The sequence below is a fragment of the Symphodus melops genome (assembly GCF_947650265.1).
Source record: "Symphodus melops genome assembly, chromosome: 15".
Taxonomy (NCBI): domain Eukaryota; kingdom Metazoa; phylum Chordata; class Actinopteri; order Labriformes; family Labridae; genus Symphodus; species Symphodus melops.
Window position 1 is genome coordinate 13964268 of NC_136705.1, and position 24185 is coordinate 13988452.

Here is a 24185-nt window from a genome sequence, read left to right on the forward strand (position 1 = left end):
AAGAGGAGAGGGAGAGGAAGTGTCAGAGAGAGGACATCAGGGAGTAAGAGTATCGATCCACGTCAGGTTAAGATGACCCAAAGACAAGTCCGCCAGGAGAAGCCTTCAACTCACAGCCTAACTATATTCCTGTCTCCTTGTGTTTCCTGCTGCTCTCAGCTGTTGTTCACTCAGGATGTATCTTTGTCAGATTTCAGTCCACTTCGAAGTTTGGTATTATTGAAAGTACTTAAAGGATCCATATCAGATTGACTTTTTGAATAGAGAGTATACTGTATATACGCTTTATACTGTGTATATTAGTTTTACCACAGTTTTACACTTCAGATGCTCCTGTTTATTAAGAAATCTTTTTCAGTATTAGAGACTATAGATCTCTTCAATTCTAACCGTCCCACACGAGAAACCATGTGTTTTCGATTTGTGCTCTGCTTGACCATGAATGTTTTTCGAACATGTTTCTGTTTGTAAACTGGTACGTGGAGGACTTCAAATGTTAAAATGATATCTTTAAATAAGGTCCTGAATTCATCAACTTATAAAGTCATGGCTTAAATATTGCTATCAGTTCTTCCTTACACATCAAGCCCGATTGATGTTTGCATTTATCTGGAGTAATGTTTTAAGCCATCTGAAGAATCAAAGTCCAACTCTCCTTTTAACTCTGTTTTGGTCTCAGAAAGCGACCGAAAATGTGCCAGTACATCCAACTGGCCTGGCAAGTGAAAATGCTTCAATTTGTCCCCAGTGTTGCTCAACTTTGCAGTGGGATATTGGGCATGAAGCATGTCGTGGGTTTCACTCAGCTTTTTCTTAGATACTAGGATTGCCTAAGTCTGCCCTAAGAAGTCATTACCAGACCAAGGAGAAGAGACAAATTGCATGTTATCTTTTCATGTCTTAAATTGTCTACAAGAGTCCAGACAATGTTTATGATCAGAAATATGATGATCTGAAAATCAAATCTTTTGTTCTAGGTTTTTTTTTTTTAACAACAGGATTCCAAAGTGTCTTATAACTAAAATATGAAAGCGTTATGTATTTAAACATGATCTCCATAACTTCAGTCATAAGTATTCACTCTGACATGTGCAGCCTCCTTGGAGTACAACATTACAAACAATGAAGGAATTTTAGATTTAGAGTTGTAGTTCAAAAGGCAGAAGATCAAGCCCAAAAAGCATGAATGATGTTGTAAAAAGTAGTTATAACTAGGAAAAGCAATATGGAGTGGAGAGGTGGAGGTGATGTTTAAACGCCATAGCGTTGTAAAGAAAAAAATGGAGAAAGATCATGACTAATTGCTAAAAGTAATGGAGTCTTACTTCAAGTCAGAAGAGATGTCAGAATTTGATGGAAAATATAGGGTTCAAGTGTACAAACTGACAAAGTGAGGAACAAGATCAAGACAACATCAGTCATTTTGGGTGTTAATAAATAAGTGTATCGAGCACTTCAAACAAGAATAAGGTTTTATTTAAAAGGGTTCAGACAATCATGAGTAATTTGTCCTTAATGTCTTCATTTAAAACACCTGCACATCTATTGTTTACCTATAAAGGTGTTTTCACTTATTAGCCTGGTTAGACCTCTCTTGCACCTTTGAGGAAAAAACAAAGAAACAATAGAAGTTTCATGAGTAAATAAACTTGTATCTATTGATTTTATGGTGTGGCCATAGAATAAGTAATTATTTCATCCCAATAACTGTAAAATCAAATGTTTAAAGTCATTAACAACAACTCTGAACAAGAATAGACCCTTTTTTTTGTTTCCATTGTTTGAGATCTAAGAAATTGTCTATTTACCAAAAGGCTTGTTTCTCAAATTCAGTTCATAAATTTGTTTAGATCTATTATGGTCCACTGGATAACACTTAATTGTCAGTTTGCAAAATCGTCACATCACTATCGCATCAGATGCTGATTTGACAAAATGACTATAGCACAGATAAGTTGGTCACCATGAAAGTCAAATCATAAAGGTTCAGTTTTATCATACAACACAATGCCAAGGATGTTTTGAGAGAGTATGCAATTGGCCTGCTGACTGCAGGAATGAACGATGATTTTTCTACCTTAAGCCGTGTCGAAAATGTGCCAGTACATCCAACTGGCCTGGCAATCACAGACCAATTGCAACCGTGCCAGGACCTCCACATCTGGCATCTTCACATGCAAAATCATTTCGGACCATCCACCCGGGAAGCTAACCTAAATGGACTTGAGCTTGTATTGCGCTTTTCTAGTCTTGTGACGACTCAGATGGCAGTGGTTGCTAGCGAGACCATCAGAAGTAACTAATCCCATTTACTTGCATTCATACACTGCCAACAAAGCGGCGGGATCAATAAGTTTCTCAGGTGTTAAGTGTCTTTACCACTGGGGACTAATTGGACATGTTGCTGCAGGAGCTGGGGATTGAACCCTCAACCTTCTAGTTGAGAGACGAGGACTACCATCTGAGCTACAAAATCCCCGATAAAGCAATTGGTTTTCATAACCTCGAGCTGGGCGATATAACCTCCTGTGAACCACTAGTTGGGCTGTAACCACAATCACCCGCTTCAATATACTACCTAATCAAGGGAATTTGCCGTTTTGTAGTTGTCTAAATTATGAAAGAGAATAATTATGTCACTTGTGGTTCATGTTTATTCAGGCCTTGGAAGTATTCCAGCTGCAGGTTAATTCACTGCAAATAGCTTACTTAAACATCCAGATAGAGCTGCATTAATCGAGTACTTCAGTCATTGAGTATTCTGATAATTAAACAGATAGATTAATAAAGTAATCTAATAAGACATACTGCATGCTCTGCCATTGTTCTATTGCTTTAATCAGGAGTAATATTATTGTACAAAAAAGGAAAATAGGAAAGGTCTTTTGAATGAAAAACATTTTTTTTTTCCATTTTGGAGATGTGTTTTTCTAGCTTTTATTCTAAAATATTTTTTAAATGTTTTTTTTAATCGAGGATTAAGAGTTTTTGCTGTATTTTGCCTTTACAGCTTTAACTATGTACATTTTCCTGTTGTGGGACCAAGACATTGTCTTATCTTGTCTTGTCTTATTACAAGACCTAAATAAATACTTTAATTTAATTAAAGTCACAAAAGCTGAGGCATGTGCGTGCATGCGTTAAGCTTTAATAACTTGACTGCAGCGTTTTATTTTCTGGGGGTGATGATTTGCTTTAACAAAACAGTGCTATTGACGGGGCCAATAGCCACAACAGTGATTTACATTCTTAACCTGCTATTTATTATTGCTATAATTACCTTGGTCTCTTTTCTAGCCTAATCTCAGAAATCACATTAATGTATGTTAAATAGGCCTTCTACTGCTAATGTATTGTTAACATTACCATTTTGTGTCTGGTCCACCCTGCAGCGCTGATGCATAGTTTGGATGTATTCAATTTTAACTTTACAGCATTCAAATCCAAAGGAACTATGGTGAGCTAAAAAAAAATCAACATATTTTTCAACTCTCCCCTCCTCTGCTTACAGCTGTGCAAAACCAAGAAAAGTGACTCAGTCTTTTACATAAAACCCTGAATGAGGCCATCATTATGGGCCGATTATTTCAGAAAAAAAGTAACTGTATGGATTCTTTCAACGGAGACTCCCACTCCCAGCTATCACGCAGCTGGTGGGCTGTTTTTATTCTTTAGAAAGTTTTTGATTGCAGCTCTACAGTGTTTGTGGGAAAAGTGTTTTAATATTGTGGAAATTGCCCTGAATGCTTTGAGATTGAGACACAAACATGGATAATCACCAGTCACTCTGCTCTGTGAAAAAGCTTGTCCAGGGGTGAGAGGTTCTGATTGGTTGACTGCTGCACAGGCTAACAATCACAGCGAGCTGCTCATGTTGAGATTGTGTGGACAATGATTAAAAGAGAGCTTTTAAATCCAAAAACATGTTATCACCATTAAACAAATTCACTGCACCAAAATGGGGCAGATTAGAAGGTGAGTGTAGGTCCTTGAATATATAACAAATATACATAGATAGATAGATAGATAGATAGATACTTTATTGATCCCATTCAGGGCCCGGGAGAATTACTTATTTACATTAATAAATGTTGATGTTCACTACAGTATAGAATTAGATGCCAGTTTGATGTTTGAGTTTTTGGCATGATAATAGTAGAACTCTGAATAAAACAGACTCTTCATGAGTTTCACTTTATAAATAAATTGACAAAGGAATGCACTTTATTTGTCTACACTGTCTGTATTGTTTTGTTTGAGAAGTCAAATGAAACTGCTAAAAGGAATACTGAATTAAGCTGTTTCATGTCAATACATTTGTCTCTGAGAGTCAAGTTTTCAGCTCCACTTTTCTACATTATAATTTATCCAACTTGTCTGTCCTGGTCTTTCACAAAGTCGCTATACACACGCACACACACACACACACACACACACACACACACACACACACACACATACATACATACATATGCAGATATATATATATATATTTATTTATTTTTTTCTCCTTTCTTCCCACTTTTTTTTCTGTAGACTGTTAAGAAAGCTGCATGTCAGGTACAAATAGTGTCAACAGGTGAGTTCACATCCTGCATCATAGTTCACATACAGTGGTGTTAAAATGAAGACATGATATACGTTTCTGAATATGCTGTGCGTCTTTCTAAACATTTGACGTTTCATCAGTTGACGCGAGCATTTGATCCCTACATGTCACCATAGATAATGATAAAAAAAATCTTTTTATTAAATAAAAAGTTTGGAGCTTTGTTTAAATACCAATATTTCGGGCATTGGAGTTTTTCAGGAACTTCTATTTATTCCATGTTTAAAGTTCTTGAAGCCCAGTTTTTATGGTCAATGCAGACTGGGATGTTAATTAGATTTTTAATGGGGCAGAGTATAGGCTTTACAAGAAACAGTGCTTATTCTACAAGGATTATACTTATTATTTTTAGGCTAAATTTATGCCACGATTCCGCTAAACCAAAAGGTTTTTTTTCTTTTGTTCTTCCATAGACGTAAGAAAAAAAAGGAAAAAGGATTTTATTTTATTTTTCTATTTTCCGACAGGCACAGCTTAGACTCCTTGTTGTCCACTCAAGGACCCTTTATGATCCAAATATGGCGGCGTCCATACGGGTGTGCTGTGTCCTCCGCATCACTCTCGGAGGTAAAATATATCACCTTCTTTTCATCCACGGCTTCGTTGAAACAATTAATTTTAAGTTAGAGCATGTTTACTGTATCAATATTTGTGTTGTGTCGCTGTAACTGTGTGTTCATGCTCAGTTCTGTTTAGTGACCGCTGCAGGCATGTCATGATCATCCAATCCCAACGACGAACTGAAGATGAAATATAACAGACAGCTATTCATTTTTTTCAGAAGTTTTACAAAGCAACAATCTCTTTAAGTTCCTGCTGTGGTTGTGCATATTAATCTTGAATTAAAACCATTTAATATTGCCTTATTTTAGACATTACATCCTGAAACATGGAAGTGTTGGTTGCATTAACACTAATAGAAATTACCCTCATCACTTCATTTCTCCTGAACCACACTTAGTTACATTTTGATCTGATTTAAAGTGTCCTTGCTTAGCAGGAAATTTAGAAATCTGTTACTCGACTGTTTTTATTCAAACAGATGTTAATGTTTATTTCGACATACTATCATATAATTAAATCAAACTTCACCTTTATTATTATTTGCTTCTGTGGTAGGGTGGTGAAGGGAACATTTTGACCAGTAACTGATGAGATGTTTCTCTGTATCAGGTGCTGCACCCCTTCGAATCTTTGGAGGAGCCCTTCAGGTTTCCAATGCTGCAACTCGAGCCTCAGCGGGCTCTCTTCAAAGAAACCCTGCACTTCCACTGGTTCCCCAAACAGCATGGCAGCAAACCAGACATGGCAGCTTCTTCAACAAGTGTAAGTATATGAAAAAGTTATACTCAAAAATACTCTGGCTGTCTTCTGCAGTTGTTGCCAACAGTCATCAGAGTTCAAGCTTTTGTTGGAAATAATAAATGTGCAGGATTACTCACCTCAGAGCCACCATGTTCACGTGTGTTGGTTTGTTTTTGTGTCTGTTTGCAGTGACAGCTGAGGAGTTATGGAGAGGCGTGTTGGCAGAGATGGGTGCCGGAGCCAGGAAGGGCCGAGGAAAGAGAACCAAACGCAAACTGAAGAGAGACCTGAACAGGGGACAGAGCTTAGGAGAAGGTAAGATATCATCTGTCTTTGTTTGGAGTCTCATCGGATGTTCTGACTGAACTTCACCTGGTTGTGACGTAGAGAAAAGCAGCTCTCAATATTTACATCTCTAATAGCCTGCAAACGTGACATCAGATAGTTGACAGGATTTTCTCCGTGAAGAATAAAGTTTCTCCTTTTCGCTGTGAAGAAGTGTGCAGCTGTTTTTACGGACACCATCCACTGACTGAATCATAAGTTATCGCTTTCGATTTAAGTCTTTCTGTCACCGTCGTGTAAGTCTGTTTTTCATCTGTGTGCAGAGATGGTCTCTTAAACCTTCTTATTTTAAATGAACAAGTAATTGATGAGATGCAGCTTGTTTCTGTCATGCAAACCACTGCTAATGTTTGGTTATTGGATTGTCTTCCATGTGCAGTTTTACCACTGATATCAAATCCTCTTTTTTTGGGACAAAAGTTCATAAACATAGAAAACATTTTTTTTAACTCTAACCTGATGACAACCATGACATTTTGTAAGTAGTACTACTATACATTTCTGTTCTTGCTTTGAATAGGTACTCCACTCATATGTGAATATATTTGTCTTTTTTTTTTTTTTTCTTTTGGCTTTCACCCACAGGCCGCGGAGGTTACCTGTGGCCTGGTCTTAACGCTCCAGTGCTCAAAGACGGGATTCTCCAGGGTGTGAGTCGAAGAGGGGAGAGTGAGCAGCAGGAGTTGCACGCTGAGCTCGGTACGGGTCCATGAACACACACCCTAGAAAAAAAAATCCCCCAGAAAAGGGGTCACAAATAAATAAATGAATGAGTGTCCATGAGGTTTGACAAGCAAACTGATGACTTTTCCTCGTAATATATTTGTTAAAAAAAATCTACTGTTTAAAGCATTTCAAAAGCAGCGTTATTTAAATCCAGGTGAAGGTACTGTTCTTCCTCCCTTTTTGTGTTGGCAGCGAGCCGCATGTCTCCACTCACTTATAGAAAATCAGCTTTTTAGCACTAATAGAGGTCAATAACTCCACAGGAAACCTTTTAAATGTGGCTACAGAGGCAGCAGAAGCACCCAGGTGTGACCAAAAAAAAAATCCGCCCATTTGCCTCCGTTGTGATTTCATTCATTACGAGCAATAACACGCGCGACAAAGGGTGTCTTTCATTTGCATCATGTTGTGCTCTTGAAGTTAATTTCCTCTGCTAAATGTGGATGTGTGTGTGTGTGTGTGTGTGTGTGTGTGTGTGTGTGTGTGTGTGTGTGTGTGTGTGTGTGTGTGTGTGTGTGTGTGTGTGTGTGTGTGTGTGTGTGTGTGTGTGTGTGTGTGTGTGTGTGTGTGTGTGTGTGTGTGTGTGTGTGTGTGTGTGTGTGTGTGTGTGTGTGTGTGTGTGTGTGTGTGTGTGTGTGTGTTTCTGCAGTGCGTCAGAGGGACGAGTGGGAGAAGAGGCGCAGGATGAGGGTAAAGAGGGAAAGAGGATGGACAGGACACTCCTGGGGGGGAATCAGCCTGGGACCCCCGGACCCCGGACCCAACGGAGGTAAACGGCGCACAGTCATGTCAACGATGATGTCAAAGGTCTCATCTCATTAAAAGAAACAATGGGTGAAGGAATAGAGGAAAAATAAGGGTAGAAGCTTCCCTGTGTGAAGGAGAGGGAGTGGGAGAAGTGGCCGGCTTGATGGCGTCCCATTAGGACTGATGAAGATGATTATGTGACCAAAACTGTCAAGTAGGACGATTTCCTCATTTAGAGAAACATCTCTCCCTCTCTCCTCTTTTTCTGTCCGACCCTTTTTTTTTTTTTCTGTCCTCTTCTTTTCTCGAGTCCTCTTCATTCTGTCTCACACATTGTTATTCTCTCTCTCTTTCTGTTTCCCCCCCCCTCCTTCTCTTCATTTGAGTCTCCTTCATGAACAACAACAACAACCCACCCTTTCTATTTTTGCATCATCAACATGTCTTTATGTCAGGCCGTCGGCTTCTTTCCATCTTCAGCCACATTCAGACGAGCAACAGGACTTTGTGTTGAGGAGCTGGAGCTAATGCGGTCGTTTAGAAATGTTCTCTAAAGTCTGACGGTACGTCTCCGGTCTAATCAACTCTTCATTATCAACCCCCGAGCAACATCTCGGGTTAATGCCTCCTGATTCACTGATGCAGCTCCTGTTCCCAGACCCGTTTAAACTTTGCTCCCTGCTGACCGGCTGAGTTCAGAACATCATTCAGCTCAAACTGCTGACGGACGAGGGACATGTCACTGTGGTTTACTGTCTTCTTCTTTGTCTTCAGAAACTCGCTGTCTGTGTGTCATCGTTTCCTTCTTTTCCTCCTTTTCCTCCTTTTTAATCTGGATATTCCCTGCTAACAAGCCCTCACACCGAGTCATACACTCGAGCTCTATGTGCTTTATAGGAGAACTTTTTCTAGTCACACAAACACTTTGTCTGTCATTGACACACACACACACACACACACACACGTAATACACTCTGGGCCTTGTGGGTGTGATGTGCAGAGATCTGTAACTAGGTTGGTTGTCTCTGATCGGCTTTAGTTCCTCACAGATGGTGGGCTAATGTCCCAGCTGAGTGTTGTGTTGTGTGTGTGTGCGTGTTCATGTTTGTGTGTGTCTGTGTTTTCTCCTCGGAGCCTGAGACTCAGCTCTCCTTTGTTCATTGTTAATTGGTTAGAAGTGAACATGCTGCTGCCGGGAGACAAACATCCTTTAGAAGTCACTAACAATGAAAAGTGTCAACCTGTTACACGACTGCAAGGACTTCTGGGTATTTTTTTAATTTTTTTTTAACACTCACAGGAACCTGGTTTAATCAGTTTAAAGAGTTTCGGCCAAACTGTGTTTGTGTGTAAAACCCTTTTTTTTATTTTTTTTATCTCTTTCTTTCTCCACAGAGACTTATGAGGACTTTGATTCCCGCATCATTGAGGTGAGTGATCCTCTGCCTGACACAACTTTGAATAGTCCAGCACTGATTTTCTCGTCTTTCTGTGAGTTTAATTTGGATCTCTGAGAAACAGGGCTACAACTACACACCCGTCCATAGCAAAGCAGCCCAAGTGTGACTCCACCCTACGCACTTTGATTTTTTATTTTTTTTTTAATGGATGGGCAACGCTGTATTTCCTCGCAGCGGGTGTTCAGCCGAAGAAAAGCAGCCCAGTGAGGCTGTAATATATGCAGACACCGTGATTGTGGCTCCGTGTACTTACGAACAAAAGGATTCCTGAATGCACAAAGGAGTTGGACTATAATTGAGAGAACTAAAAAAAAAAAAAAAAAACCTGACTCAAATAAAACCATCTTCATCCTTTTTGACACAAAACAAATTACTTTCAGTCCAAAAAAAAACAAAACAGCTCACTTAATCCACCACGTTGGGCAGCAGGTTTTTATGCATTGACTCGCCAGACAGATATAGTGACTGAGAGATCCGGCCCTGTCAGAAAACATCTTCACTACAATGTGGCGCGGATCAATAGCGGTCCATGACCCTGTCAGTGAGAATCACTGCACTAACTTAAAAAAAAAAAAAAAACCAGATTGCAAAGGAGAATGCAGAACGCCTGAGAGGGGAAAAACAGTTTTCTGGAAAATCAAAATGGCGGAAAACCCAGTGTTGCGTGTGCACACGGACGGTCTTGGAGGCAAATATGAGGAGCGAGTATAGCTGCGGTTGAGCGTTGAATGTCAGGTCGTTCTCGCTGCTGCAGTGTGAAGAGATCAGAGGGACGCTAAGATGTTTTGTTTTTCACCTGTATTTGTCGACATCCAGTAACAAAACAGCAGCAGCATTTCTTCACAAACAAAACACTAAAGACATTTCTTTATTTTAAAAGAGCAGTTACATGCAAGGACACGTCAAAGAATAGGATACTGACCTTATATTCTGTTTAGACTTACAAAACAAATGTGATTGGGACAATAAGGAAGCTGTACCGGCCTGTTTTGACCTGAAGAGAGAAAAAAATGGCCTTAAAATTCACATCCAGACATATGGTGACAAAAGTTCATGCTTTTCTCGACGCGTATGGACTCCAAGCACGAATCTCTTTTTTGAAAGCCGACGATCTGAAGTTTCAGAATGTTTCAATTCTTCCAAAAATCCTTCAAACTTGTGAGCTGCAGCTGATATGACGCAGGGTTTCATCACTTGACTGGCTTCAAAAACCTTTACTGACTGAAGCTGCATATTATCCAGAATCTCAGCAGCTAAAATCACCGTCAGTAATTGGCCGACACCTCTTTTCAACCCACGCTCTCATTGGCTGTTGTAGGCTGCGAACAGTGAATGGAATGTCTGTAATTGGCCGAAAGAGGTTCAATTTAAGAGCTGAGAGTGCGCTCACCCTGTTGCTGTCTCCGACGCGGAGACGAATGAAGTGATCAGTTAACAGTAGTTCAAACAGGAACCACGGCTTTTAAAGACGTACGTCATGACTTCTACATGCTCACCGCTGTTGTTTACACAGTCGTGCGTGTTAAGAACAGTCCTCGCGCACGGCATGGGTCCCGCGTATCGGTCGACCAGATCTCTTGCAGAATGATCATATACGCAGCTACAAAAGATGAGTATAATGATGAGTTGAACAGCTAACGTGTGCGTTTGATAAGATAGCAGTATGGACAGACTCTGGTCGTTTAGATTCTCTCTCCGTTTTTTTCTTCAGTTTTTAAACTTAATTCAATTAGCACTGATGGAGCATACTGAACTAATGGGGGGGGGACGTAGCAAGGTCACACACACACACACACACACACACACTTGTGTCACATTGATAGTCTTCCCCAGCCCTCTCCACGGCATTAAAAAAAAAAAAGTGGTGTCACAGACATTAGGCTTCCCCCTGGAAACCAGACGCTTTTACTGTGCCATCTCCCTCTATAAATAGTGTGTGTGTGTGTGTGTGTGTGTGTGTGTGTGTGTGTGTGTGTGTGTGTGTGTGTGTGTGTGTGTGTGTGTGTGTGTGTGTGTGTGTGTGTGTGTGTGTGTGTGTGTGTGTGTGTGTGTGTGTGTGTGTGTGTGTGTGTTGCACTATAAATTCAGAACTAATGAAATGAAAAAGGCTTACTGGAATAAAAGGCTTGTCTCCAAGGACGATGACGCCGGCATGCCATTAGTGAACACGTCCAACAGGAGGAGGGGGGGAGTGAGGGAGGGTAAATGTGAGAGACTCGGACACAGAGTGGAGAAAAGAGCGAGAGAGACGGAGGAAAAGTTTAGAGAATATGTTAATGTTTCAGTCAGGAGTTTAGAGAGAGAGAGAGAGAGAGAGAGAGAGAGAGCAAGGTGAGCAGTAGGAGCAAACGGATAAAAGGTTGAATGTAACTGAGGTGAAGTAAACACTTTAAAATGAATCACAGAAGTGCATAATAAAATACATTGTCCCCTTAACACTGTTCAGGATGTATTTCAAAGAGAGTTCTCTTGCTATGATTTACACTTGTGTGTTTTTCAAAATAAACTATGATATAGTTTTTTATTTGTAAGAGTAAAGCTTTGATCACATAACAGTATTCAAATCTTGTCCTTTGGACACATCAGTCTGATGTGTCAGGGTCTGAAGACTTAAAGATTAAAGTTTGACACTTTGCTTAAGTCATCCACAACAACTACAGAGAGCCTTTTGTTTTTATAACAGGACATGATTGTGTGCTAAACCCCAATTAATAAACTTAATAATTCAGATCAGTAATTACATTGTGATAAAACCTGAAGAGGGAAAGCAAACAAAGTACCAGGAAGTGCTCGGAGGCTTTTCACTGCATCGGTTTGAAGTAACTGTACTAACACTATGAAAGTTATTGTATAAATATGTGCATGGATCCCGCAGAGAAAATGCAGCCTAATCATTTATTAAACACGTACGCCGTGGTGTTGGTGACCGGATGCGTAAATAACGTTTTTTCTAACAGGTAAGACACCATCATGTTTGACATAAAGGCTGGTCTATGTTTTAATGTTTTCCTTCACGTGTTAAAAAATGTCCGCGGGTTTAGATGTGCTGCGTGAGCTTTTGAGTGAAATACAGAGAAAGATCAGAAGAGAAACACGCACCGTAAGGAATAATTACAGTACTAACGACAGCCGTCAGAAATGTTATGAGCTTCAGTCAGCATGTCTCCGGCCTTGTCTCAGACCGAAGTGCAATCAGTCCAACTCTAAGAGGTAAAAGAGGAGGGCGAGGGACGACAGAGAGCGACAGAATAGGAGGAGAGTTAGAGCGTCAGACAGGAAAGTTATGTCCATGGCCTCTCTCCAGCTTACAGCAGCGACTTGGACCGGATTCAGGGATTTCATTAACAGAGATGGACCGCTGTCTGTGTCAGAACAGGGTTTTTTTTTTCTTGTTTTTTTTTTTTTTCTCTATCACTGAAAGCAACAACCTTGAAAAGTTTTGCTCTAAGTAAACAGACATGAGAACACTGATTTGGGGAGAACTTTCAATTGGATTAAATGTTTGAGCAGCCGAGCGGGGCTCACCGGGGCGAGAACAAAAAAACCATTTAATATCTAAAGTGAAAGGTACTAATACAGCGAGAACAATTTGTTGAAAGCATTATTTATGGTTGTTTTGATAGTAGCTTGTAGACGCTTCACATATCAAATTTAATTGCGCAGCAGAACACCTTTTAAGTTTAACACCATTACAGCTTCCCACCCTGAGGTTGTGATCCCCAGAAAAAGCACAATAATACCAGTACAGGTTGTGAGCACATGTTGGGTGCAGGTCGAACTGATGACGTGTGTATTAAATAGTGTGCAGTTGTGCGTCAGTAGGTGGAGTTTTGTGCCTTCTGCTTCCATGTGCTAAGAACTCCTCCTCCCCTGCACTGCAGCATATAGACCGATACAGATCGAGAGATGTGCAGCAACAGATTGAGAAAATAAGAGATGAAACAGAAGTGAGAGCGTCCTCCCACCACCATGCTGTCGCTCATCCGGTGCAGACCAACTCAGCCCATCTGCTCTGCTGCTAATGCTGCTCTGCCAAAAACTGCTGCATCTTTAGCTAAAATCATGGACATAAAGCCAAAAGCTCAACGTCACTGCAGACATTCACACACACACACACAAACCTCTAATAGAAACTGACGGACAGTAGCTACAAGCTGCATTAAAACATGAGAAATAATGCAGTGTGAGAGATTACAGCTGGTCAGGATCTTTGCAGGCGCGATGAGTTCGTCTTCTTGCACAAACAACATTTTAACACTTGACTGAAAGGCAAGATTTGTTATACCGAATGAGAGAACGGAGGGCGTGCTCAATATCAGAATGGATGTGATTATGGCGTAAACAATATTGTAAAAACGATATTGACCCCTTCACGCCTATTGTCGCGAATTTGCATCAAGCCGCTTCCGCTCCAAATGCAGCCAAAATAGCGTCCGTATTCCTCCACTGCCGGGTGATGCACTTTCAATACATACCTAGGAACCTTTTTGCAAGTATTATTTTGTCATAGGACCAGTCGGAGGAACAACATCCGTTTGATGTGCTATTTTTATGTAATATCTATTTTATGTGATATTTTCTAAGTCAATTTTCAACTTAATTTAGCATCTACTTGGATGCGGAAACACATATAAAAAAAATGTTTTAGTACAAAGGTTAAGGTTCAAATCGGTTCTCTGAAAAAAAAAATCGCAGTAAACATCGTGAGCATCAGCAGCTGTCGAGCAGAGGAGGTCGGTTGTAATAAGCAGGCGCTCCCAAGACAGAAAATGAAAGACAAAAACTGTGTGCAAATATTACAACAAGACAGAGAACTTCACAAACGGCAAAACCAACATGATGCAGCATTTAATCAACAGCACAGTTAGAAGCTCCAGTCACCTCCTGATTCTATTAAGAGAAATCGTGAATCGTATCTTGAGTTGAGTGAATCGTTACAGCCCTAGTTATTACAGTAAACCCAGTTGGCCTAGCGGTCGGTTCGCTAACCACAAGGCCACACTGAAGGCTGTTGTGAAGTGGAGCAGCTCCTTTCCTGCATGTGATTCACCTCTTTCTCTCCCTGTCTTTGACTCTGTCTGCTGTCCTATCTGAATCAAGGCATAAAGTCCTTTCTTCCTCACGAGGTCATACTCTTGCATTTACAGAAAACCAAATTAAAGTTACAGAGTGAGGAGGCCGAGAGCTCGACTACCGTACTGTTGCTAGTTGGAGTGCAAACTCCCGAAAGTGAAAACGGACAAAAAGTAAAGAGCTGCACAAAAAGTGCACATTGTTGATGTTACTAAACAAAATAGAAATCGTCGCGCAGCTTTTTTGAGAACTTCAAAACACGGTGCATCTTATATACCTGATTTTATGGTACCGTATTTTCCGCACTATAAGGCGCACCGTATTATAGGGCGCACCTTCAATGAATGACATATTTTAAAACGTTTTCCATATATAAGGCGCACCGCATTATAAGGCGCTACAGTAGAGGCTTGGGTATGCATCCATTGGACGGTGCTAGGCTAAAGCTAGCGCTAGCTCATCCTCTTGCTTCCTCCACTTCCGCACCATTGATTCGTTAATGTTAAACTCTCTCGCTGCTGCTCTATTCCCGTGTTCTACTGCGTGACTGATCGCCTTGAGTTTAAACTCTGCGTTGTAAGCGTGTCTCTTAATAGGAGCCATTTCAGGGTCTTTACACAAACACAAATGGAAATGAAACGCCGTTTTATATATCCCAGCATGCATCGCGCACTACTTCTTCTACGGGGAAAATTGAGTCGGCGGCTGCTTACCGTAGTTGCGAGACCTGTTGCGGCTCAATATTGTAGCGATTGTAGAGCCAATCGTGGGGTTTTGATGCCGCAAAGCATTATGGGTGTTCAGGACTTTGGTGTAAACCATGAGTGTTTTGGGTATTGCTGTTCATCACTTTCTGCTGTTGGCGATGATTGTGATTTTGTTTCATGTTCCGTCTAAATAAGTGTACCTGTCTTGGGCAGTGAGTGTTGACTGAGACTAAAAGCTCGTCTCTGAGTCTTTCTTCCACACAGCTCGCCACAATATTTTACCATATATAAGGCGCATCGGATTACAAGGCGCATGGCCAGCTTCTGAAAAAACTGAAGCCTTTTAGGTGCGTCTTATAGTGCTGAAAATACGGTATGTGTTGTCTGTTCTCAGTCAAAACTGCAATAACAAAAGATGACGTCGAGGCTAGCGGGGAATCATGGGAGTTCTCTCTGCAACCCCCCCGGCCCAATATACAGTACACACGCACTGTTTCAGATTTAGAAACGTTCAGGTCTCAGTGCTGTTGTGCTCTGTATCTGCACTCATAGATGACCTATGTCCAATCACGTCACAGACAGTAACTATATACTACAGTAACAGCATTGTGTGTGTGCACGCAGCAGAGTGAGCTAAGAAAATGTGTCGGGTATGTTGAATTTGTGTAAAGATTGTGTGACCCAGCAGAGGCACTTTGCCACACGTGAATGTGTGTCCTGGCTGCAGGGTTTTCTTCTTCAGTGGTTTTTTTGGTGTTTGCTGCTTTCCTGACCTGAATCGTCCTGCCGTGGCCCTCCAGTTAAATTAAAACTCCTGTACTGAGGTGTGTCTTACATAACGCAGCGAGGCTGGAGGCACATCTTCACTTTGAAGTTGCCTCAGCTGAAATTCAACACTGCTCTGTCACTCGGGCTCTCAGGCGTGGATAACAGTGTTAAGGTGAACTGTGCGGTCTTTCCGGCCCGAGACGTGTCCCCAAAAGACTGCTGATGGGTCCCTGCACCATCAGCCTATAGAAACCATGAGGCACCGACACGTGGCACACCTGGATCTGAGCGAAAAGTTTAGACATGCCGGCATTAAACCAACCTCTGATGTCTAAAAGTTTTCAAATAAAAAATCATGTTAACCTCTTTCATTCATAACACACAATGTGATGAAATGTATAGGGAACTTAAATATTTCAAAAAGTTTTCTAATTATCTTAATTAACTCTGTTTAATTAAGTCATCGATACAACTGGCTACTTTATTTGCCAAAGTGTCTTTCAGCAGCTCCACTCACTCTGGGTTTTGGATCTGTGGTGAATTAGTAACTTAGCAACAGTAATCTTGCGTGTGTGACTGTGTGTATATTTGTGTGTGTGTGTGTGTGTGTGTGTGTGTGTGTGTGTGTGTGTGTGTGTGTGTGTGTGTGTGTGTGTGTGTGTGTGTGTGTGTGTGTGTGTGTGTGTGTGTGTGTGTGTGTGTGTGTGTGTGTGTGTGTGTGTGTGTGTGTGTGTGTGTGTGTGTGTGTGTGTGTGTGTGTTGTTGTTGTTTTTGACATCAGCAGTGTCTTCATCTCTTCTCTACACAACACACACTAATGGTACACAGTCTTTTCACCGTCTCTCTCTCACATTCAGACTGCACATGTTTTGGACATGCTCTAACTGACACATGCACGTTGCCTGTAACACAGTCTGCTGTGTTGTCCTCTTTTTATTTTTCCTTTTTCTGTCAAATCTGTTTCATCTTCTTTCTTTCTTTCTTTCTTTCGGCTTTTTAACTTTTCTTCTTTGCTATTTCTCGTCTTTCCTCTCCTGTCCTCTTTTTTACTCCATCTTGCCTCCTTGAATCATTCCCTCACATAAGTATTTCACTGCTTGTCCTGAAAGCAAAAAAAAAAAAAAGAAGGTTTCTTTCACATCTATAACCCTTGGCCTCGTTTGCCTCCTCGCTATTTCTTCTTCCTCTTATTTTCTGTTGTACTTCAATATCTTTTTTCCTCATAGCATCCCTTCATATTCTCTCTCTCTCTCTCTCTCTCTTACTCTGTGTTTCTTTCTCTCTCATTATTTAGTGAACAGCTCATCGTTTGTTCCTTCTCTCCTCAAATCTGCCCTTTTCATTATTTTGACCCATGTGTCTTCCTCTCGTTTTCCCCTCCGGTAAACTCTTTACTCCTTTTTTTTTTTTTTTTTTTTTTTTTTTCACTCTCCGTGGTGTGTCAATGTTGCCCCCTGGTGCTTGCAGAGGGATATTGCGACTAAATGATCAGTCCACATTCTTGCATCTGTGTGATGGATGACAGTGTGCTCTGTCTGCTCACAGATCGATAAAAAAAAAGTCACTTAAACCTGAACCAGGATTCATGTGTGGATCGACAGCACACACCCCGATACTCACACCGCCTCAACAAGTCGCTTCAAAAAACGTCAACAGAACACTTGATTGTCTTCTGCATTTTCTCACGTGACATCCCTGGACTCTTGTGATTTTGCAGGTGAAGAGTGTGTTCAACATGACGGCCAAGGAGGGCAGGAAGAGGTCAGTCAGCTGCCTGGTGGCTGTGGGAAACGGGAATGGAGCTGCAGGTATGACACTCTGTTAATACATGGACAAGACTCAGGGATTCAAATCATTAAAGATATAGAAGTTGGAAAAAACTGTGCCTGGATCTGAAACGTTTGTCCGTGTTTTTGCAGCATTGAAAATCTACCATGGACGTCTTTCAGTCCGTGTAGATGAGGAAAAGTTTATGACGGTGTTAAAGCTCCTTGTCTTGTTAAACCTCTCATTGCAGTTTGTTAGTGCTGCTTCATTTGTGACGGCATCATGTTTCAGCTGTCATACAGGCTCCGTACATGTAGCAGTCATTGAACAGTGTTTGACGAAGAACACACGTTACTTTGTCTCCCTCCTCCAGGTTTCGCGTTGGGTAAAGCAGCAGACAGAATGACAGCTTTGAGGAAGGTAAGACTTTAAACCAACAAGCTTAATGCTTCTTACAAAGTAAACTATCAAAGTGTGACATGTTTTAGATTTGAATGTTCCAGCACTTGTATTGCATTTAGTCAATCATTGGACACTTTGTCTCCTCGGAAGTTTACTCTGAAAAACTTTCTCTGCTATATTAGATCATTTCCAATAGACCGACATTTGTTCCCATTCTGGTGTCTGTAGTGGAAAGAAAACTCTCCAGATTTAAATTGCGAGAATTTAAAGACTCTGCCTGATTATTATCACAAGATTTAAGCAGAAACTTTTCACCCTTTTTTTGTTGTGTGATCACAAAAATGTAACCAAAGATGATTTATAACACAGCTCTAGATAGTTTGTCTATGTATTGGGTGATTTATTCCTGCCGTACTTTATCACAGAGTTCTTCTGCTAGTAATGACATCGGACCTTAAAAGATTACTACTGTTTTAATTTGTATTAAACTCTTGTATTCTAATTGTAATGAAATATGCCACTGTCTGTCTATGTGTCATGTGACTCATCTACAGGCCAAGAACCGAGCGATCCACTACCTGTTCTACATCGAGCGATACAACAACAGAACCAGTAAGTGTTTGTCTCTGCTGGACGTCTCTCAGTGTTTCTCATCAAACGTGGTCGTTCACATTCTGGTGCAAAAACAGAAAAACCCTGCGACTACAGTGTTTGAGATTTAAGCTGCGTCAGACGAACTGTCTTTTTGTTTGTCTGTGTTTTATCAGACTGATCTAATGTCTACAGTCTCGTGAGTCTCGGCTGCTGATGCTCTGGAGAAGAATCCAGTCAAATCAAAGCAGCAGTGAATTCAATCACTTCTTGATTTCTGTTGTGCCTAACCATCACATTATCGTTCAAATTCCTCAAGAATCGGTGCCTTGCTTAACAGTGCTCCGGGGGTTAAATGGCCCCTAGATAGCTTTAAGGACCGATAAGGACCAATTCTGGAAATTGGACTTGTAGCTAGCTACAAGTCCAATTTCCAGAATCGGAATGGATCAAATTGGACTTGTAGCTAGCTTGTAGCTAGCTAGATAGCTAGCTACAAGTCCAATTTCCAGAATTGGTCCTTATTGGGACTTGAAAAAGTGACTTTGGTTCTCAACTCAAGTCCTTAGAGACTGAGCTGCTGCCGCTCTTTAAAAGTCATCTTAAAGGAGGTTTTCAGACCAAACCAGACGATTGTTTCTCGCCCTGCATGTCCTTCTGCTTTTCTCTAGATACAGAGGTATTTTTAGCTTGATCACATGCTGATAGCGAAACCTCTTTTCTTTTTTTTAAGGCCGTCTTCTTTCTGTTCGCTCCGCTTATACAATAACAAGAGTCTCATATAGATCTGAGCCGCCAAAGTGCTCCAACTGTGAGTCAAACAACCTCCTCCATGAAGATAAATACGGGACTTAACTTCCAGAATCAGAAGCTTCTCCTTCTTCACATCTCTAATAATTCACTGCTCTGGTTTCCCCCCCTTTCTGCCTCCCTCCAGTCATCATCATCGTCTCTCCTCTCCTCCAGCTCCGTGTCCCCTGGTTTCGCCTGCAAACACTCGAACAAGCAGGATGATGTATAATAAATGTGTTTTTGCATAAAGCTACAAGAGTTAATAAGCACTTATGTGCTTTCCCATCGTAAAGCCTTGTTTGGCTTCCTCTGCTGCTGGAGAGCAAAGCCAGAGACGTTAACGTGTGTGAGTCATCAGCCTCGACTGCGCCCAACAGATGAGAAAGTTAGCTTCCTTTTATGGCCTGACACCAGTTGAGGTGTGTGTGTGTGTGTGTGTGTGTGTGTGTGTGTGTGTGTGTGTGTGTGTGTGTGTGTGTGTGTGTGTGTGTGTGTGTGTGTGTGTGTGTGTGTGTGTGTGTGTGTGTGTGTGTGTGTGTGTGTGTGTGTGTGTGTGTGTGTGTGTGTGTGTGTGTGTGTGTGTGTGTGTGTGTGTGTGTGTGTGTGTGTGTGTGTGTGTGTGTGTGTGTGTGTGTGTGTGTGTGTGTGTTGGGCTGTCTGTCCTCCCAGTTTTGGTATATTACATTTTTGCAGGTTCACGTCCTTTTACAGCTCTCACTACGGGACCATCTGCAGCAATATGATTGGATGTTTTACTCCTAACAAGGGTTATATCCCCCCCCCCCCCCCCCCACACACACACACACCTCAAAAGCAACGTGTTTGGGGTCTCTGGAAGAAAAAAAAATCACCTCCAATTGACTTAATACTCTGCAGTGGACCAGAGAGAGAGCGATGTCCGCTGTTTGGTCTTTGAAAACAAAGCACACAACTACAAACAATGTATTTTCCCGTCGTGTGCAGCTGCTTGCTGCTTGCTGCGCTCTCTTGTGTTTCCTGAAATCTCCTCACATGGAACTTTTTAAAACGGGAGTTCTGTTGCCTTGAACGAAGCCGCCGTGGGCCCTCGCTGCGTTCACTGCGGTCGTCCAAACCATTGGAGATGAATTCTTTGCAGCGTGCCGTATCAGCGCTCGGTGCGCGTGCAGCCAAGCAGCCACGCTCGAGTGTGTCTGTCATTACAATGATCCCGACCGGAAAACATCACACCTCTCCAGTCCACACGTTTACAGAAGTATTAAAATGAATGCATTATTGTGTGAACGTGTATCTGACTAACACTTGGAACATTAATACAAAGATTGGCTCATAACTGTTTTTCAGAAAAGGAACAAATTGCGACTTTTCCACCCATGCGTCACGCTCACAGTCGGGGAGATTTCACAAAGGGAAGCCTAGACGCACATTTTCAGTTTGTTTTTTTTCTGCAGGCCACTAACATTCGTGGTTCTGATTGGAGTCCAGATCTGGGAGCCCTTCCACTGAATGATTAAGAGTTTGTCTTCAACAACTGTTTGATGTGTTGGTCCGGACGTCAGACATCTGGTGGTCTTGGCCACTACACGTGTCATGGTGATGGAGAAACACATCTGCTAAATACTGGGGGGGGGACAATAGGGGAGGCTGCAGGTTTGTACGTTTGAGAATCGCTCATGTCTGGCAGCTGTTTGAGCTCAGCTTAGCTTCCAGTTGTTGTTGGCTGCTGAATATAAAGGAAGCTTCAGGGATGAAAAGTCGATCTAATATGAAGATAAAATGAATGCAGCCTCATCTTTGGACCTTTTTATTTGACAGAAAAAAAACACCAAACAAATCTGTTTCAGTTTTTTTATTATTTCTTTTTTTCAACGTGCTTTGACTTTGACGCTGTTTGGATCTCTGAGTCACTCATCACACAAAGGATGAACACACTCTTCCAAATGAACCTGGACCTCCTGCAGACACAGCAAATGTTCAGCTCCCCCTGCAGTGTGTGCGTGTGCGTGTGCGTGTGCGTGTGTGTGCGTGTGCGTGTGCGTGTGTGTGTGTGTGTGTGTGTGTGTGTGTGTGTGTGTGTGTGTGTGTGTGTGTGTGTGTGTGTGTGTGTGTGTGTGTGTGTGTGTGTGTGTGTGTGTGTGTGTGTGTGTGTGTGTGTGTGTGTGTGTGTGTGTGTGTGTGTGTGTGTGTATTACGCATTTTAGACGAATTTGCTTTGCACAAAAAGTAATATTTCATTTCATGCTTTTCTTCACTCATCCACCCCCTTTTCTTAAACGCTCTCTTTTCTAGCACCTTCCTTTGTGGTTGGCGCTGCATTCAGACACAAAACTTCATTCATGAAGACTTTCACATTCTAACTGGATGTCTAGAAGATGCAGGAAAAGCAGCCAGCAAGATGATTAAAGGAACATCACATTTTAGCCCCAAAGCCAAAGACTTTTCTCATTCCTCATTCAGCGGCCGGCAGCTCCCACTCAGGGTTTGTGTGTCTGAATAACTGATGATCCACAGCTGCTACTGCTGCAGAGAGAGAGGGGGGGGGGGCTGTGCCATGTGGAGGGACATCTGGTGGGCAGGTAGAGAAACACAAAACCTGAGGGAGAAGAGATGCACAACAAAACACAAGCGCCTCCACACTGAAACAAACGATAATGAACATTGAGCGTATTCTGTCCGTTTATTTTGTCTCCGTTCGGCTGTTTGTTCCTGCTTTACATCCAGCGAGGGTGCATTAGTCACTGCTGTTTTTCTCTCCTTCAGTTTATCACGACATCGAATCCAAGTTTAAGAGGACGACGCTCCGCATGAGGAAACAAAACGAAGGTGCGTCCTGATTCCTTTAAGCGTGTGATCTGTGGACGCTGGTTAGAACATTCGAGTTGATGGACCATAAATACTTAGAGACAAAAGGAAGGAAGGAAGCTCGATGTTTCACAGCTTTGTTTTCAAATCATTTCAAAGAAACTTAGACACTTTCTATATGTTGGGAAAAGGTGAAAAAAAATGTTCACCTCTTAACCTGCTGAGCATCAATAATGATTAATTAATTGAACTAAATGAAGGCCTTCTTCAAACTGAAAAGTTTGACAGACTGAAATATGGAAATACTCTCTGAATTCTTAACAATACACATATGTTTATAAACTTTAAATTCGTTTAAGGTTTTGCTTGAAATTTTTTCGCAAAAATAATTTTATTGTGAAAGCTCCTTGATTAAGAGCTGATCTTTCAATACACAAATTGATCTCTTTTGAGACCTTTTAATTGCAAATTACACCGTGTTTCCCCCCCAGAAAAACCTAGAATTAAAAAAATACATACTCATAAATGAATTTTCTTTAGAATTTTGTCGTCTTTCATTTTTCTTTAGACTTAATCAAATTTTATCCTCCTATTTCTCATGATATCTTGAAAACACTCCAGTATATTTAAAGAGTCATTTTAAACTCCATTTAAATTGTCTTCTCTTTACATTGCCCTTGCAGGGCTCAGACTTGGTGATTTCCTCATGTGAAGTTATGTGTTGATTTGTCCCTGCAGGTTACGGTCTGCGCTGTCACCGGGCCGTCATCACGCTGTGCAAGCTGATCGGTATTCAGGACATGTACTGCAAAGTGGACGGATCAGTCAATCTGCTCAACGTCACCAGGGCACTCTTCACTGGATTAGCCACCCAGGTGAGGAAATGAAGTCGCAGTAGGAGGGATCTTAAGTGGTACATTGTGCAGAAATGACTTTGATTCGCCACAACTGTTCCTAGGTTTCTGAATTCAGGAACAGGACAATCGGAATCACATTCATGGCTTTCTACAAACGCATTTAAGATTTAACAACTTTTTCCTCAATCCCGTCTTCCTCCAGGAAACTCACCAGGCTCTGGCCGAGAATAAGAAACTTCACGTGGTCGAGTTCCAGCCGCAGCGAGGCCTGCTGCCCGTGGTTGTTGCTAGTCCGAAAGACGGAGCGCAAGCCGACCATGAGCCTCAAGACGAGATCCCCAACACGAAGCTGAACTGGGACGATGTACGAGCGGCACAGGGGACCAAACGCTCGATTTGGGCAGGTGTCAAACACACCGTCTGGTAGTATAAGAGTGGACAGATTACCTGATCGCACCACAGGATGGATGAATAGACTTACAGAGGCCACAAGAATCAGAGGGTCTCCCTTTTGGCGTTGTTTAAAATAAAATGGAAAAAAATGACCAGTTTATCCTCAAGCAGACGACTACATTTATTAAAAATGTTATCATGTGGACAATTCTAAGTGTGTATTCAGCTGAGGAATAACGTTTATTCCTCAAACTGCAGAAATGTCCACTGATAACATTATACTCCAGATACACCAAATAAAGATGAATATTGACATGTAGTAAAATGTACCGGACATCTGGAGCTTCTTACTTCAGAATAAAGAGTGTTCTACTTCACCTCCGCAAAGACTCGTTTCCAAATACAGTATCTACTAAAGAACAATAAAAATAACAATGTGATATGTACCGCTCTGTCTCTAAATTATTTATAATAATTCATGACTGTTAAACTGAAAACAAAATGTTTTTTTTTAATTTATTTTTTGTTTTTTTTCCTCTTCTCTTCAACATAGCAGAACTTATCACTTCTTATACCTGACAGTTAAACAAAGTAACATTAGAAAAACAATACCCCTATTTTCTTTACTGCCAGAAGCAGTGTACATGACCTGTTGGAAGAGGTTGTGAAATATTAAGACTATATGCTGCAGGTAACGCTCAAACTCACAACCTCGGCTTTGCTCTACACTGTACTGTCTTGTAAGTACCGCGTGGCCAACTGATTGCACCACTGGAGCTGTGTATGCTTTCATAGTATAACATCAATGAGCTTAATTCTTCTTCACGTTTTGTGTGATTTTTGAAGGCTGAAACCGGATCTA

General features: G+C 41.4%; 1 protein-coding gene across 1 annotated transcript in view; it reads left to right on the plus strand.

Moving 5' to 3' along the window:
* Nucleotides 1-23765, plus strand: part of mrps5 (mitochondrial ribosomal protein S5) — a 95579-nt gene extending 71814 nt beyond the window's left edge. Inside the window, exons 3-14 of the mRNA XM_079362376.1 lie at nt 5077-5176; nt 5783-5935; nt 6104-6229; nt 6845-6958; nt 7635-7754; nt 9128-9162; nt 17458-17548; nt 17881-17927; nt 18464-18521; nt 22032-22094; nt 22812-22948; nt 23133-23765. Of these exons, the coding sequence (XP_079218502.1) occupies nt 5128-5176; nt 5783-5935; nt 6104-6229; nt 6845-6958; nt 7635-7754; nt 9128-9162; nt 17458-17548; nt 17881-17927; nt 18464-18521; nt 22032-22094; nt 22812-22948; nt 23133-23357 (1218 nt within the window). The 5' untranslated portion in view covers nt 5077-5127 and the 3' untranslated portion in view covers nt 23358-23765. The remainder of the gene's footprint in view (nt 1-5076; nt 5177-5782; nt 5936-6103; nt 6230-6844; nt 6959-7634; nt 7755-9127; nt 9163-17457; nt 17549-17880; nt 17928-18463; nt 18522-22031; nt 22095-22811; nt 22949-23132) is intronic.
* Nucleotides 23766-24185: the final 420 nt, after the last annotated feature.